Raw genomic sequence first — 13,743 nt, forward strand, 5'->3', positions numbered from 1 at the left:
GTATAGAGAGAGAGAGAGAGAGAGAGAGAGAGAGAGCTGTGTGATAATACAGCTTGTAAACAATCACTCAGCAGAGATTTGCTAAATAGTATATATATATACAGTATATATATATATATATATATATATATATTTATTAGTAAACTGTGAAGAATTTTCACGAGTGATCTCAGACTCAGAACCCCACTGTATGTATAGGATTTATACTGTCTAGTTTGAAAGAATTATCTTGGTGTTCTATACTTGACTCTATTTGTGAGAGTCCTTCTGTTCAGCATGAAGTCCGTGGAGAACGAGATGAACAAACTGACAGAGAGGTTAAGCCTTTAGCTGGCCATAACGTATGGTTAGATTCTGTCTCAACGAGCCCTAGCTGACCCCTAATACAACTGAAGCTGTGGAGCTTGACGGATCACACAGATTGAAAGGTTGCATATGTCTCATGTTAAGCTTCTGGTTTTCTGATTTTCTTGTTGTTCCAACATGTAATATTACTGTTAAATAGCAGCATTTCTATGGGATTTTCTTTTGACATCATGTATGCAATCTATATTGTTCTCTAATCAGATCAGTAAGTTCACTCTAAAATTAAAATTCTGTCATCTTTTACTCACCCTCAAGAGGTTACAAAATGTTGGTAACCATACAGTTTTGGTTGCCATTGACTTTCAATGGGAAAAAGACACTGAGAAATTTCTCAAAATATCTTCTTCTTTTTTTTATGTTCTACAGAAAGAAAGTCAGTCATACAGATTTGGAACGACGTGAGCAAATGTTGACAGAATTTTAATTTTTGGGTGAACTGTCCCTTTAACAGCTATGAAAGTACCCACCCTGGTGCTGCTTCCCTGATTGCAGGAGACTTTAATCATGCCAACCTGCAGACAGTTCTTTAGAAATATTACCAGCATGCCTGTATGAATGCTCTTGATTACTGCCACACCACTATCGCAGATCATCTGCCTGCGCTTCCTATTCCAAGAACCTGAAGAGGAAGAATAAATAATAAGGAAAAATAAAGCCCTATTTAAATGCATAATTCATTCATTCATTCATTCATTCATTCAAGAATGTATCCACAGGAACACTGGATGCAGGAGCAGATGAAGTGGTGTGGGACTGCTCTGTGAACTTGAACTACGCTTGTCAGTGATTCTATTAAGATACTATTTGCTCTGTTTTATCTTAATCATTTTGAAAAATGTATTTAAAAAGCTACTTTATTGAATCACTATTCAGTATGGAAGCTTATGTCCACCATGGAATAAAAAATAAAAAATAAATACAATAATTAATCAAATTTTAAATAAATAAATAAATTAATTAATTAAAAAATGTAATTGAGACTTTCTCATAATTGTGATTTTATATCTCACAATTCTTTTTTTCTTTCCTCAGAATTATTATTTTTTCCTCTGCCATGGAAGAGTTGCAGTTATCTTTTTTATATTTTTATTCTGTAGTGAAAAAAAAAATCTTTCATAGCTCTGTGTAATAAATTAAACAAAATAATTTGTTTACAATGATAATAACAACTGAATTGAATTGACAGTCAGTTACATCAGTTAACTTTCATCCCAGAGATGAACATTAGTCGCCAATAGTCTTTTAAAATTAGCAGATTAAAAAAAAAAAAAAAAAAAACTATTACAGACCATGGAGAATGAGATGAGACCAGCTTAAGGAGGTGTATGTTTAACTGTAAATTGCTGGTGTCCTGATTAAAACACATTCTGAAGTGATTTGTTGTCCTAACTTTGAATATCTCACTATTAAATAAATATTCTACCCATTCAGATCAAGAAAAGACATTTTGTGAACTAATATTAAGAGCTATGAAAGTGTCTACCCTGATGCTGTGTCCCTGATTGTGGAAGACTTTAATCATGCCAACCAGCAGATGTTAGAAAGCTCTACAGATTTCCACTGAATTATTATTATCTCCCAAAAGCAGCAAATAAAATTCAAAAGAGAAGTGTGGATTTACTTTTTGGCCAAGGTATGACCTTTGAAATGTTATCAGGAGTAATAAATGAGCAACACAAACAATTAACACAGTTTTCCTAATCTTTGTGTGGGGATATCTCACTCATGTGTGAATATTTCTGATATTTTTTTTTTTGTTTCAAAGAAAAATACTGTGACCTGTATAATGATTACAGACTGATCCACCATAATGATGTGCTGTGAAGAGCTGGTGACGGGGCGCATTAACACGATGCCGTCTGAGTGATTAGACCCCCTGTAGTTCACATAGCAGTGTAACGTGTCCAGCAAAAAGGCAATTTCTTGGGATCTTCATGCTGCACTGACTCAACAGGAAGGCACTAATGTCAAGATGTTCTTGGTCTTTATTGATTACAGCACCACATTTAACACCGTCATTCCTTTCAGACTGGACAGAAAGCTCTTATTTTATTTTATTTTTTATTTGATTTGATTTGATTTGCATTTATGATTGATGTATTAATGCATTTGCACATTGCACTTGTGCATATAACATTAAATTGAACCCTGAACTGAGCATGTATCTCAGTGATATATGAAGTTACACAGATCTACCCGCAATTCTTGGTGGTAAGACTGAGTAGGAGGGTTAATCCAGAAACATGAGGCATATGTTCACTCGTAGTAACCCTTCTCTCAGCAGAGATGCTTAATAAGCTGGGGCAAAGGGGTCGCAAGTGTTCAAGGGCTGATGGGGATAGAATGCCCAGTTTAAGAAGAGAATCTAGCTTTGACCTGACAAGAAACAGGGAAAATGAACCCAGGAGTATAAGAGAAGATAGGGTAGCATGAGGCTATTCAGAAAGAAGACCTTTGGCCTTTAGCTTTAACCTGAACAGAATGGAATCCTCTCCCTCCTCTGTATCTCGCCCCCCCCCCACACACACACACACTCACGCACACTCACACACTCACACTCTCTCACACTCTCACACACACACACACACACACACACACACATTTTATCCTTTGCCCAACATGCAGCTCTTTGTCAAGTGTTTACAAAGTCTTATTTTTACATAAGTTTTTACATATACAGTACACAGACACAAACCGTTAAAAAGTTTGGGGTCAGTATGTTTTCTCACTCTCTCTCTCTTAAGCTCACAGAGGCTGCATTGTTTTGTTTAAAAAAAAAATAGTAAAAACAGAAATTTTGTGAAATATTATTACAATTTAAAATAAGTCTTTTCTATTTTAATATTTTTAAAGATGTAATTTATTCCTGTGATGGCAGACCTGAATTTTCAGTCTTCAGTGTCACATGATCCTTCAGAAATAATTTTAATATGCTGATTTTGAGATCAAGAAACATTCCTTTTTATTTATTTATTTATTTATTTTAAGCTCCAAAGAACAGCATCTAATAACAACAGAAATCGTTTTCTAATAATATACATGTTTTTGCTGTCGCATTTGAACAGTTGAATGCGTCCTTGCTTAATAAAAGTATTAATTTTCATTAAAAAGTATCTTACAAACTTTTATACAGTAGTGTATATATTAAATGGGAGTTGAAGCTCAGTATTTATATATGTTATATACTGTGCAATTGAATGTTGTCCTAAGCAGACTATATGCTATAAAACTGTAACAGTAGCCTACCAATATTTTATGTTCATTGATTTATTAATTTGGTAAGTAGCCATGCAATTAGCAGGGTAACAAAGTTAGCTGGTGATTATTGCAAAATAAACCCCTGAAGGCTGATTCAAGTCCCTACTGTTTCCGGTCAGGTTTGTTTTTAATTAAAGACTGACTGACTCTTTGTTGTGCCATACATATACCATAAACATCTCATTATAATCTTCCTTCTGTCCATTGATCTCTTTCCAGGGTATGGGGCCGTCCAGTATACCGTCTGTGCCCCTCATGGTGGGCTGTGGCATATCCTGTACGGCTCTTCTCATTCTGTTGCTCATCTACGCTGCCTTTTGGAGGTGAGTTCAACAAAACCCTTCACTGACCCACAGCCAGCAACACAACACTGATCTACAGAGGACCGTTTTTGAACATAGCTTCCAGGTTCTGCTGTCCTCTGCTGATAATAGGATATTACGGTGTTATTTTTGCACTATTCCCCTCGTTTACTTCCCGGTGCTCTCACAGGTACACTTACACCTTAAAAGATTAATTTTTTCAGACTGTAGCTTCCCACGTGGGGTTGCCCAGGCTGGGATAGAGCAGCTGGCATGGGGTAGATCTACAGTGGGCCCAAACTGCAATTAGCAATAATTGGGACCAAATGAGGGATGGCGGGAGCCGCCTGTGGCAGGACAGGATTATGTGGAGAGTGCTAGTGAAGGCTAGCATAGTTGCTAACAACTCAGTGTGGCAGATGGCCCAGGCCAGTCACGTGATCAGCTAACACCATGCCCAGATAAAGGCCACCACTTGGTCAAGTGCTTAGTCAAGTATTTATCTCCTCAGAAGTATGACAAATGATGCTAGATTGTTTTTTCACTACATTGTTTATATATTATATATAATTAATATAAAATATTTGTCACATGATCCTTCTGAAATCATTCTAATATGCTGATTTGGTGCTTAAGAAACATTACTTATTATTATCAATGTTGAAAACAGTTGTGCTGCTTAATACATTTGTGGAATCCTTGATCATTTTTTGCAGGGTTTTTTGATGAAAGGAAATGTTTTTGTCACAGTACTACAGTCTTTACTGTCACTATTGATTAACTTAATGTGTCCTTGTTGAATGAAAGTAATAATCTCTTTACAAAAAAAAAAAAACAAGAAAGAAGAAGAAGCATGTTTTGGTCAAAGAGTGTATTTGTAAATTATTTATATTATATATTATAATGCGTTATACTATTTTATTTTAAATATTAAGGATATTTATAGCCACAAGGGTGGCTTGGGGAGGGGAGGTATCCAAAGCACATCAACTTGTCTGCAATGAAATTCATTCATTATTCATTCACTTTTAAGGGTGTTTGAGTTGGTTTAAATGACCTGATACTTCGGATCCAAATGATTTTTACCCCCGTCCCATAATTCCTGAATAGCAGGTGGGAAGGTATTTCCTCTCTCCAAGATTAGTGCATCTGCCACCCCACCAGAGAGCTTATCACAGGCCTGCCCTTTCACTCAGACCATTGATCCAGGGGATGCTGTCATTGTCCTCTTGAGCAGATCTGTCCAGAGCTCAAATAGCGAATGAGGACATTTTGCTCACCGGTGCGTGTGTGTAAGATGCTGTTTTGGAGTTCATCTGCAGGTCACCTGGGATGCTGCTCTAGTTGTCAGTGTTAAGTGAAGTGAAAAAAAGGATAAATGGATTTTGATAAATAGGTCCCACACATTTTATGTCATAAACCTGTATATCAAGCCTTTTGTAAAGATAATATTGTCATAACAGCAAAACAAAGTTGCTGATAAAGTTCTGAGCGTGTGATTTTCCTGTTTTTCTTTGATTCTCAGGTACATTCGTTCAGAGAGGTCCATCATCTTGGTGAACTTCTGCCTGTCCATACTGGCCTCCAATGTGCTGATACTGGTGGGACAGTCCCAAACTCTCAGTAAGGTGAGTATGTGTGCACATTTGTGTTTATCTGATGTATATGAGAGAAAGAGTTGAGAAAGAACAACCTTTAGGTTCCCATCTTGATGCCTTCATGTTTGGCTACAATTTGAAGATTATTTTGGGGAAGTAAATGTTCTTCTGGCATGGTCTACATGAAATTAGTTAATTTATTAAACATAATAAATAAAAATGTTGTGTTTCTGAAAGTAGCCCCTGTTGTTGTTGATGATAATATTTGTATCGGTCATATTAAAAAAAATAAATATATATTTTTATAAAATCACCAAACTCACCTTATCACTTTAAATAATAATAATAATAATAATAATAATAATAATTTGTATAACTGTTAGTTAAGGTATAGTTTTAAATGCATTTGTGAATTAAAATTATTATTATTATTATTATTATTATTATTACTATTATTATAATCATCAAATAATTGTATATAACTGCCCTTCATTTTTTATATAGTAATAACCATTTATATTACATACACATTTTTTCTTTGAATTTAATTACATTTTAATTCTACTTAAATTCAAATTACAATTCTAAGTCTTCATACAAATTCAGTTCAAATTCAAAAAAATAAATTGGAATGCAAAATACATTCAATTTAAAACTGAGTTCTGAATGGCACTTAACCTTGGGTCCCAGACTCCTTAGAGATAGTAGTCTGTCTGTGGTACAGGTAACTGGAGTTTGTTCTCTCTCCAGCCTGTCATGACAATATGTAAGTGGCCACGATAGAATTTGAGAAAGTCAGGCAGGTGCTTGTAGCAGACAGACAGACGTGTGGAAGGCGCTGGAGGGTCAGCTTTGTGTCAGCCGTGACAGTCACACTGCGAGAGCGTAAGATAGACTACAGAGGCACCTGAGAAATAATTGCTGTGATTCAAACCCGAACTGTCACTCAGAGCTACAAAGAAAGCCGGAGACCAGCAAAGGAACTGTTCGTAGTACCCCTTCCCCCTCAATCCAGACTTAATATTTCACTAAATTCTCATATTTGGCATAAGTTTCAGAAAGTACAGATAAGCCTAATTTCGGAAACCATGAATGGTGTGAAATCCTTCTCATTTCCTGGGTCATTTGCTGAGCGGGCCGGTGTTTAACATTAGAATATGCACCTCCTTATTGTATAAAACCTTAGTGAGATACTCTGCTTACTGCTTCTCATTTGCATTCGCCGGTTATTTAAATCATACTTTTCTTTAATTCTAGCCTGCCATTTTTCCTCAGAAACTATTCAACCTTTAACTAACCCATTTTCACTTTTTAAGTACCGTCTACGAGGAAAAAACATAGACAGGGTGTGTTGTTAGAGCTCATTTTCACACCACATCGAAACCAGATGGACTTTCGTTAATGTCCGCGGCTCGTTCCCACTTCTCCTTATCAATCACTTCATCTCTCTCTCCCTCTTGGCTTTGATAACAAGCAGCTGAGAGCCATTTGCACCTCTTCTTGCTTCCTGTATTTTCTCACACATCTTTTTCGTCATCTCTTACTCCTTATTTCTCTCTGTTTCTTTCTTCTTCCCTCTTTTGTCTCTAGGGACTGTGCACTGTGACTGCTGCCTTTTTGCACTTCTTCTTTCTGGCCTCTTTCTGCTGGGTACTGACAGAGGCATGGCAGTCCTACCTGGCTGTGATTGGCAAGATGAGGTCCCGCCTCATTCGCAAGCGTTTTCTGTGCCTGGGCTGGGGTAGGACACCCGCACACACACCACAACTAACATCGAAGGTCAAAAGCGATGTTATTGTCGTGTTTCACTTTCAGTTTTTTATCCATATGAGGGATGCAGGAGTATAACATGCCAGTTCTTATCGATTCAGTCACATCAGATTGTCTGCAATGTCAGTTTGCTTCAATGGAGCCCAATGACACACCATAAACATGCCACTGGAGCTCAATGTTACTTCTGTATTACAAGACGTAGATGTCTGATCGTTGATAAGAAATGCATTGTGTGCCACCATCTTAACACAGGCAGGATCTAACAGGGTATTCAAGCACTTGCAGTAGCACACTCACACTTGTTTTGTAACTTATTGATCCACTATCACTTCCATTAATTCATAGATGCCCTTTGCAGATATTGTAGAATAGCATTACCTCCCACAGGGAAGTGGTATTACATATGTGTGTGTGTGTGTGCGCTGTCTGTTGTAACATATATTATATATTTATAATAATTTTTTATGTTTTCATGGTTTTCTGTTTGTGTGTTATTTTTATGTTGCTTGAAAAAAAAAAAATACAATACTGAGCTACTTTTGAACGGCCATCAGTAAAGAAACATTATTTTACCCATGTAGTGTAGTGTAGTTACAGAATCGACCAGGAGGAGCAAAGTGACTATTCTAACTAACCAAACCATGACCCCCTGCAGGTTACAATATGAAACGATCACAGCTGGAATCCAGAGCAAACTTTCTTCATTGCTTGCTGCTTCCTCCAGAGCCACATTTGGATCAAGTTCATCCCCTCCTTTCCCACGTCTTTCAATCCTGTTCTCTAAACTGGAGTTTTTCTAATTGGCTTTAATTTCCAGAGTTAATCAGAGCATTGTTAATTACATGAATATTTCAGAGGAGAGCTCATTATGTGTGGACGTGGCACACAGACATAGAGCGAGAAGAATGGATAGGTCTAATTAGCACATGAGTAAAGCTGGCCTCCCAGACTGTGATGGCAAACACAATAGGGATGACACCAGAAGGAGAGGCCAGAAAGCTCTCACAGACACAGAGAGGGGAAGGTATTCTACAAAGTAAAGGTCACTGTACACGTCATTGTAATCAAGGACCAAGAAGTACACCTTCCTCAGTCTTGAGATGGGAAACCTCATGCTGAAAAGATGTTTAGTTATGACAGTGTTTACTGTTGTATATAAAATAACAAAATGCATTTTTTTGTTTTTATTCCTGTAGGGGGAATATCTATATTCATGAACTCATGAACATTTAGTATTATATAGTTTTCTTGCAAAGAAGACAATTAAATAAATACAATATATATATATATATTGCATGTTCATAACCTGATAAATGGAAAAGTCCTGCATATTGCCTATTGCATGCCAAATACATTTTATTTATTTATTATAAATCTAGCTGGTAAACAAATAAAAGACTATTTTTACACATTGTGCCATTAGATTTTCTGAACTGAAATATATTAAATACATACAGTACATTTGAAAGATAACACCCAAAGCAAAACACAGTAATGTGCATTTAGTGACATTATACTGTATGATATAAAATACATTAAATCAATTTAACAATGTGTTATACAAACCATACAAGTTGTAAGACGAAGAGGTTGTATTTAATATATCCTTTTCAATTTCTTAATTAAAATAAGTAAGAAATAAACTTGGTATACTGAACATGCTACTATTACACTTTGTGCCATTGGATTTCTGAACTGAAACATATTAAATATATACATTTGAAAGTTGAGACCTGAAGCAAAACACAGTAATGTGCATTTAATGACATGATACTGTATGACATAAAAGCTCTTTGGTTCCAGCTAGCATTCACAGTGTTGCTATAAGAGGGTCACAGTGCTTGCTCTGTGTACTTGCCCTGTGGAGCGCTCTTAGAGAATACAGACTGGAACGTTTACACTGCTACACTTTGGCCTCATAAATAAAGACATACACAGAGGCCCACGGGAATTCTCTCTGCTAAAGTACCGTGTCTGGGGTCTGGGAGGGCACTGCACACAGGGAGAATGGTGTACCTGTACGCCATGTGCATTTGTCCATGAAAAGGGCACAAGCTAAAGAAAGTCACCAATGTGAGAGAAGAATACTTCAGCTAACTTCCCCTCTGGCCATTTGCCATTAATGGTTCTAAAAAAAAATAAACAATTCTAGGTTGCATTTTCTGTTCATAATTTTCCTTTTAGCAATGCCTGTCCTCTGTTATTATATATGGTGGGCAATTTCCTCATGCAGGCTAAATGTATAAAATCTCTCAGTCAGTATTTAAATTGTCAAAATATGTTTTTTTCAGAGTTTTTCAGAATTTCAACTCAAATTTCTTTATCAGTAAATTATTTCAATTAACTTTGCCACCACATTTTGCATTTAAAATTATAATTATAAGTTAAGCAATTAAACAAACTTTTTAATTTCAGTGGGTTGAGGTTTTTTTTTTTTTTTCTCTCCTTTCCTCATCATAAGCTTTATCTTGCAGGTCTTCCAGCCCTTGTGGTCGCTGTATCTGTGGGTTTTACCCGGGCCAGAGGTTACGGCACGCCAAGTTAGTAAGTATCACTGATGCAGCACAGTCTCACAAGGAAAACATTTATCTTACATTAAAACATTGTTCTGGTGCTATTTTGAGGGTTAAAGTACGTCAAGTCTCAGTGATCTTTGGATGTTTAAAAGAATACGGACGTACCTACAGTACATCTAAAATACATAAAGATATGTTTTTGTTAAAGTAATTTTGTATGATCACAGAGTACCCTGTATAATGTTATAACACATAGTGTATAATGCAACACATAAGCAGTAAACACACTTACCTGATACATGAAATATACAAATTACTGCCATCAAGTTAATAATCAATCTTTATATACTACAGTACTTTCCAGAAAATAAGTTGCACCTGACTATAAGTTGCACTGGGTCAGCATTGCATTGTCCAAAAGTTATGTTTGTCGTTCTATGAGTTACATTTTATTATTACATTCAGAAATAATGTAAAATACCAGTAAATAAAGCAAAACGTTTACAAATATTCTAACCACTATAAAAATGCTCATAACACATTTCATTCCAGTATACAGTTTTGCAATTCTAAGAATGATGATTTGATATCTAAAAAAAATGTTTTCTGATCAAAATATCCTAATGTCAAGAGACCAGTGAATAGATTATATATTTATAATCCAAATCAATGTCTGAAAATAGCCAAGGTTTTACCAACTGATATGATGCCTAGATGTTTTCATCTTTAGAGCTACATTGTGATGCACAGACGTTTTTGTGAGTGTGTGTTGCCTAATGTCGACCTTTTACTTTGGAAGAAATTCTTCAACAAGTATCTTGAGTCAGAGAGTCCTCAGAGAGTCCTGTTCCTCCTCTATTCCTGACTATGGATTTACACAAAGTGGTGGTCATTTTCTGCTGCTCTGCATATAATGGTTTCTGTCTTCACTGCACTGCTAAGCAATTGATTTAAACCAGGGAGCTCCCTGACTAATCGGAGACAAAAGTTTAAAACAATGGTGGCCTTTGAGAGCTTTAATAGGATACGTCTAAAACATGGATTCCCCTCAAACAAAAGGACACATTTTGGAAACAGTGGAAGAATTCAGTGGCCTCAGATAACCTCACCGCTGGGCTCAGTAACAGCCTGCTTACTACACAGTCACTCTTCTCTACAGTCTTCCACACACGAATACATGATTGAGTGCATATGTCTGTGATCCTTTCACAGCGGACATTTCACAAGGATGTCAGGATACAAATTAAATTGAAATCTGTTTGATTGCATTTGACCAGAACATTAGCAAACGTTGAAACAGCTCCATTAAAATCATGATTAATAATGCTTCTCTACAAAGTATGACCTTCCAGCTTTTTCAGAACTGTTTGTGTAGAACTTTACCAGGCATATCTTTATCTGTCTATTAGCTATGAAGTTTTATTTGATCTCTGCAATGAAAGCACTTTAACAATATGGTATTTCTAAAAACAAAGTAGTAAGATGGAGAGGTTGTTTTTGAGATATCCTCTTCAGTTTCTTAATTTAGGGAATACATTTGTTTAGAATCCAAGCTGACTTAATTTATTATTCTACTTTCATTTCATCTTTATTTGTGTGAAGAAATATGATTAAAGGTTAATGAAAACTGCAAAAATAATTAATTTTCTATTTCTTTCTCGCCAACCCCCCTTTTTTTCCGAAGCCAACAAATGTCAACTCTCTCTATTGATTTGCAGTGTTTATATTTCACTTTATCTCTTTCTCTCAATTTCAGTTGTTGGTTGTCTCTGGAAGGAGGGCTGCTCTATGCTTTTGTCGGTCCCGCTGCTGTCATTGTACTGGTAGGTCTCAGACTTTGTGCTTTTTCATTGGTTAGATTTAGCCAACATGAGCTCCGTCCACTTTAATATGCATTTTAAATATATCAAGCCAGCAGTCGAAGAGCATTTTCACTAATGAGATTAGAGTTGAGGCCTGTCTCATTTCAAATGTGTGTATTTTTCTTCAGTGTAAAATACATGAGTGAACTTGATGAGCTTATTAGCCCAAAGCAACCAAAGTGTGTGTGCATATACTATCGTCCACAGCCCCGGTCTCAGGTGCTGTGTGTTTTCTGTGAGATGTTTGCATTGTTTTTCATGGTCAGATGTGATTTGCGTTGTTTGTTCCTTGGTGGTGCTGTGAAGCGGCCCACTCAAACAAACAACTGCAAATGAGATTTGGGCATCTGGAGATGCTGTCTACCTCCTTAGAGAGGCAAATCTAATTCATGGAAAATAATTAATCTTGCCTCTAGCAAATAGTAAAATGGAGACCCATTGTCTAAGCAAGTGCCTTGCATGATCAGAATACGAACGGCACTGGTAAACGTGTTAGACTCAGTTGGTTCTATATGCTCTCGGAGCAGACTGAACAGACCGAGTGGTAATTTAACGCAGGGGATTTCAATAGGGGGTCTGTTGTGGGTCCAGCCAATTATTGTTTAATCTCAAATTATTTTTTGGGTAATGCTTGGATAAAATATTAGTAACATGAACTAACAATGAATAATACTTTTGTGTTTATTAATTTTATTCAACATACATTAATACATATTTAACATCTCAAGTTGATAAAAAATAATGTATTATGAACAAAATGCACTACCATTCAAAGGTTTGGATTCAGTAGGATATAGATTGGTAATAATTGGAAATGTTTCTTGAGCACAAAATATTAGCATGATATCTGAATGATAATGTGACACTGAAGAATGAAGTAATGACTGCTAAAAAGTCAGCTTCATATCGCAGAAAATAAAATTACATTTGAAAATATATTCAAATAGAAAAGAGTTATATTAAATTGTAATACCATTTTATATTATTGCTGTGTTTTTGATCAAATAAATGCAGCCTTGGAAAGCATGAGATACTTCTTTAAAAAAAAAAACATAAAAATCAAATCTTACCAACCGCAAACATTTGAACAATAAAGTATGTATAAATTATTTTAGATTTATAATATACATATTTGTAAATTACCATTAATCTAGAATAAAAAATACTGTAAACATTTTGCTCACTGTTAGCTCATGATACCTAATGCATTAAATAATGTTAATGAAATAACAGTTTCTCTCTTACATTAAAATGTATTAAGTAATACATAGTATTGTACTTGTATATGACATCACATCAAAAATAACTGATGTATCATAACAACATGGTGCTAAACGTATGTTATTGTAGGTTTAAAATCTAACACTCAGTTTTCAATAATATATACCAAGGGCTCATTTATTTGAAATAAACTGAAGATCCCTACTTTAACAAAGTTGAACGCAGCTGCCAAAGTCACAGTCCATGTGTTGGTGGTGTAGTGCAGGCAGATGTCACTTAACAGGAAGAGACTGTCAGTCTTGTAACCTACAACCATATGCCCTCCTGTTGTAATACAAGAGAAACAGTATAGTCTTGGCTCAAATTCTGTGTGTATCAAAGGTACAGGTGTGTGTGTGTGTGTGTGTGTGTGGTCTTTCCATGGCCTTTGTCTAAGCTCCTCTTCAGTGCTCTGTGTGTCCAGTGAGCAGCTGGCTGGAGCGGACTGGGCAACAATCTGTTGAGAGAGAGAGTGGGTGAGAGACATGAGGGCATTACTGTCCCTTCATGATCCCACCTGCCCATTTGCTTCCAGACTTAAATCCACAACACCTGTCACAGGCTGTTAGCGAGCCACTGCTGTAAATGCTCCATGGTTAAAGGTCACTTCACAACACTGCTTTATTGTCCCACTACCCAAATTGTATTTATACAGAAATAATGGCCAGAAGTACTAAATTATTTTCTTCCACTTAGATGCTGCAGTAGTTCAAATGAAGTATCTATCTATCTATATATCTATCTATCTATCTATCTGTCTGTCTGTCTGTCTGTCTGTCTATCTATCTATCTATCTATCTGTCTGTCT

The 13,743-nt window shown here is 36.1% G+C and overlaps 1 protein-coding gene across 1 annotated transcript in view; it reads left to right on the forward strand.

Annotated features, from left to right (window-relative positions):
* LOC107653098 (adhesion G protein-coupled receptor B2) overlaps positions 1-13,743 on the forward strand; it is a 330,526-nt gene that overhangs the window by 255,446 nt on the left and 61,337 nt on the right. The window contains 5 exon segments of the mRNA XM_016476310.1: positions 3,844-3,947; positions 5,452-5,554; positions 7,115-7,265; positions 9,772-9,841; positions 11,570-11,636. Of these exon segments, the coding sequence (XP_016331796.1) occupies positions 3,844-3,947; positions 5,452-5,554; positions 7,115-7,265; positions 9,772-9,841; positions 11,570-11,636 (495 nt within the window).

This window comes from Sinocyclocheilus anshuiensis, unplaced genomic scaffold (assembly GCF_001515605.1).
Source record: "Sinocyclocheilus anshuiensis isolate Anshui unplaced genomic scaffold, SAMN03320099.WGS_v1.1 scaffold33, whole genome shotgun sequence".
In the NCBI taxonomy this organism is placed as follows: Eukaryota; Metazoa; Chordata; class Actinopteri; order Cypriniformes; family Cyprinidae; genus Sinocyclocheilus; species Sinocyclocheilus anshuiensis.